The sequence below is a fragment of the Cyprinodon variegatus genome, unplaced genomic scaffold (assembly GCF_000732505.1).
Source record: "Cyprinodon variegatus isolate N-32 unplaced genomic scaffold, C_variegatus-1.0 Scaffold1694, whole genome shotgun sequence".
NCBI lineage: Eukaryota > Metazoa > Chordata > Actinopteri > Cyprinodontiformes > Cyprinodontidae > Cyprinodon > Cyprinodon variegatus.
In genome coordinates, this window is record NW_015152147.1 from 59089 (window position 1) to 61972 (window position 2884).

The 2884-nt window shown below is 47.7% G+C and overlaps 1 protein-coding gene across 1 annotated transcript in view; it reads right to left on the reverse strand.

Moving 5' to 3' along the window:
• mtm1 (myotubularin 1) overlaps nt 1–2884 on the reverse strand; it is a 14713-nt gene that overhangs the window by 9065 nt on the left and 2764 nt on the right. The window contains exons 3-7 of the mRNA XM_015404320.1: nt 2457–2567; nt 2245–2346; nt 1336–1419; nt 1113–1262; nt 383–571 (exon numbers count right to left, since the gene is read on the reverse strand). Of these exons, the coding sequence (XP_015259806.1) occupies nt 383–571; nt 1113–1262; nt 1336–1419; nt 2245–2346; nt 2457–2567 (636 nt within the window). The remainder of the gene's footprint in view (nt 1–382; nt 572–1112; nt 1263–1335; nt 1420–2244; nt 2347–2456; nt 2568–2884) is intronic.

Genomic DNA, 2884 nt, shown 5'->3' on the forward strand with positions numbered 1-2884 from the left:
TTTGAACAGGAAGAAACCTCCAGCAGAACCAGGCTCAGTGTGAGGAAGAACATTTCTGCTGTAGAAGACCCAACATCTCCCAGCAAGTCTGACATCATGAGTCCTTCATCAAAAACAGACCTTGATTTATCCTACTGATCAAAAAGAAAAAGGGCGGGACTTAAAATAAAAAGTTCAAATCAATCCACAGGACGTTGTTTCCAAGTTTGAAGACGTTTCTCTTCCATCCAGGAAGCTTAAGAATCTGCACCAACAATAAATTAGCATGTTTATAATCTGGTATAAAAAAAGGTAAAGGTTTGTTTAAATCGTCGCCCCCTATTCTAACCGTCGAGCATTTCCTCATTTATTTTATGGTACCCCTTCTTCTTCTTCTACTGACCTTGTTGGCGACGGCGTTGACGTTGGGCCGGGCGTCGTAGATGGTGAGTTTCTTGGTGGTGTCGTTGGCCTCTCTGATCAGGTCCAGGTATCGTTCGTCGTCTTTGTTTCTTTTTCCTGACATACCGACCAGCGGCTGACTGCAGCGAACGATGACCGCCTGGTTCTCCCTGTGGATCCACGACAGAACCTGGACCAGAAACACCCACCAATCACTTCACCCGCCTGGTTTAATAATCGCCCAATAAATCAGCATTTAGGCCACCAACTTCAATTAATATTCATACAGTTCCTAAAATAAAAAGCTTTCAGTCTCATTCTGAAAGTGAAAGCTTTATTCCATTGGTCGATCATTTTACTTCCTGCTGGTAGAAAAACCATCAAACTTCTAAACCCTCGATCTAACAAGCCTGGTGCCACTAACTGATTACTCTCCATGTTTACGCCCAGAATAGAAAGTCCAGCGTCTGGCAGCGTTTAGGAGAATCTGGGACGTCAGGCAGACGCTGGATAAACCGTCCAGGTGAGACAGGAGCTTCATTTCTGAGCTTCAGTCTCACTGGAAGCTCAGGATAATAAAGGCCGTTTGGCTTTCTGGTGGTTCTACCAGCAGGCGGCGCCATTCCAGTTTACGTTGAGCGAATGGCGCCCTCTGGAGTTGATGATGGTAATTGATCAGGATGTTTTTCAGCCTGATGCCAGCAGTAAAGTAACCCTGGTGCAGCTCCTACCGGGATGCGTCCTCTGGAGCGGAAAGCAGCCACTCTCCTCAGGTCATCCTCTTTGCATTTAAAAGGCACCGCCAGCACGGTGGGGTACGTGTCGCACAGCTCGTAGCTCTTATTGATGAACGTGATGCGCCACTTGTTGTTGGGTAAACCCTGCAGGACACAGTTTACAGACACGTCAACTGAAGGCTTCTCAGTTCCTCACCACCACCTTCCCAAGGCGTACCTGCCGCCTGAACTCCTCCATGGCTTTGTAGACGATCCAGCCGTTCTCAGCGTACTTCTCCTGGTTCACGAAGGCAAAGAGAGGCTGCAAGGAAGGAGAGACGCATGAGACGCCTGCAGCCTCAAACACAGACACTTCCTGTCACACATTGCACCGCCGCTGCATGCTAACCAATCCAGACGGTTTAGGAACCAGCAGATCTGCTGCTGAATTATCTATTCCAGAGGCGACCAATTAAAACTCAGCGCGGTGCAAATAAAGAAAATCATCAACCAGTAAAGATCTGAAGACATTTTTAATGATCTGTTACTTTAGACAGAATTTAACACTGAAATAAAATGAGGTTTTTATGCATCCATGTTATTTTCCATTTTCCATTTTAAAATCTAAAGTGTTTTTTTAAGCAGAGAACAACAATCGTTCAGTTTGGTTTATAGATAATTTCCTGATTCCCATATTTTCTCAAACACCTGAACCGGATCCAGACACAGCAGGTGGGTCTGGATCCGGACCATTAACCCTTGACCTCTGGTCTACAGCGTTCAGTTAGCGCTGACGCTAACTGTGTGACAGAAACCGGAGTGAAACACCTGGAACTTGTTTCAGGATCAATGTGATGGACGCTGCGTTTGCTAGCAGAGCTGCAGAGAGGAACGGCTCCTTCTATCAGCATAGTAGCTCATTTTAATCTGATCTGAAAGGAGCAGGAGATCAGGAACCGCTCTGTCATCAGTCCTGGATTATCCTGTTAGGACCTCTACAGCCCATAGTCTGGGTGGAGGCTATAGTCTGGGTGGAGGCTATAGTCTGGGTGGAGGCCATAGTCTGGGTGGAGGCTATAGTCTGGGTGGAGGCCATAGTCTGGGTGGAGGCTATAGTCTGGGTCTAATCCAGGGCAGGAGGACTCACCAGGCCATGTGACAGAGGGAAGGCGTATTTGAAGAGCATCTCAAAGATCCCTCTCCTGCTGTGACCCTCCTGTTTCAGGGCGAACCTCAGGTTCCTCATGTCCTGCAGAGAAACAGGACCATCACTGTTTAATGAGAATCACCTGGACAGGTGAGGAGGACGGAGGATCTGGTGGAGCAGACTGTTGAAAAGGCGTTGAAATAAAAACCAACCTTGCAGGTGATGTCCAACCCGTAAGAGTTCTCTCCTCGACTGGAGGCTCCGCCCATCTTCTCCACGCGGCTGATGACGCCCAGAGGAACGTCCAGCACCACTGGAGCTTCCTGCCACAGAGTGAACATGGAGGATAGAGCGTCACTTCCCATCGCCGTTATTTAATCTGACATTAGAATCAGCATTCATGTCAGACGCTGAGATATTAGGTTAAAGGAGGACGATGGTTTCCCTCCGATTGACCTTTAAACCATCATCATCATCATCACCATCATCATCATCAACTATATTTTCAAACAGCTGAAAATAAAGAGCCGGATCAGCAGCCAGGAAATGGTCAGTGAACTCTGACCCCTCCAGCACTGATCCACACAGAGACGTGTTTGAAGGTCTGATGGTGCGTTTTCCTCTGCAGCGGTGCTGCAGT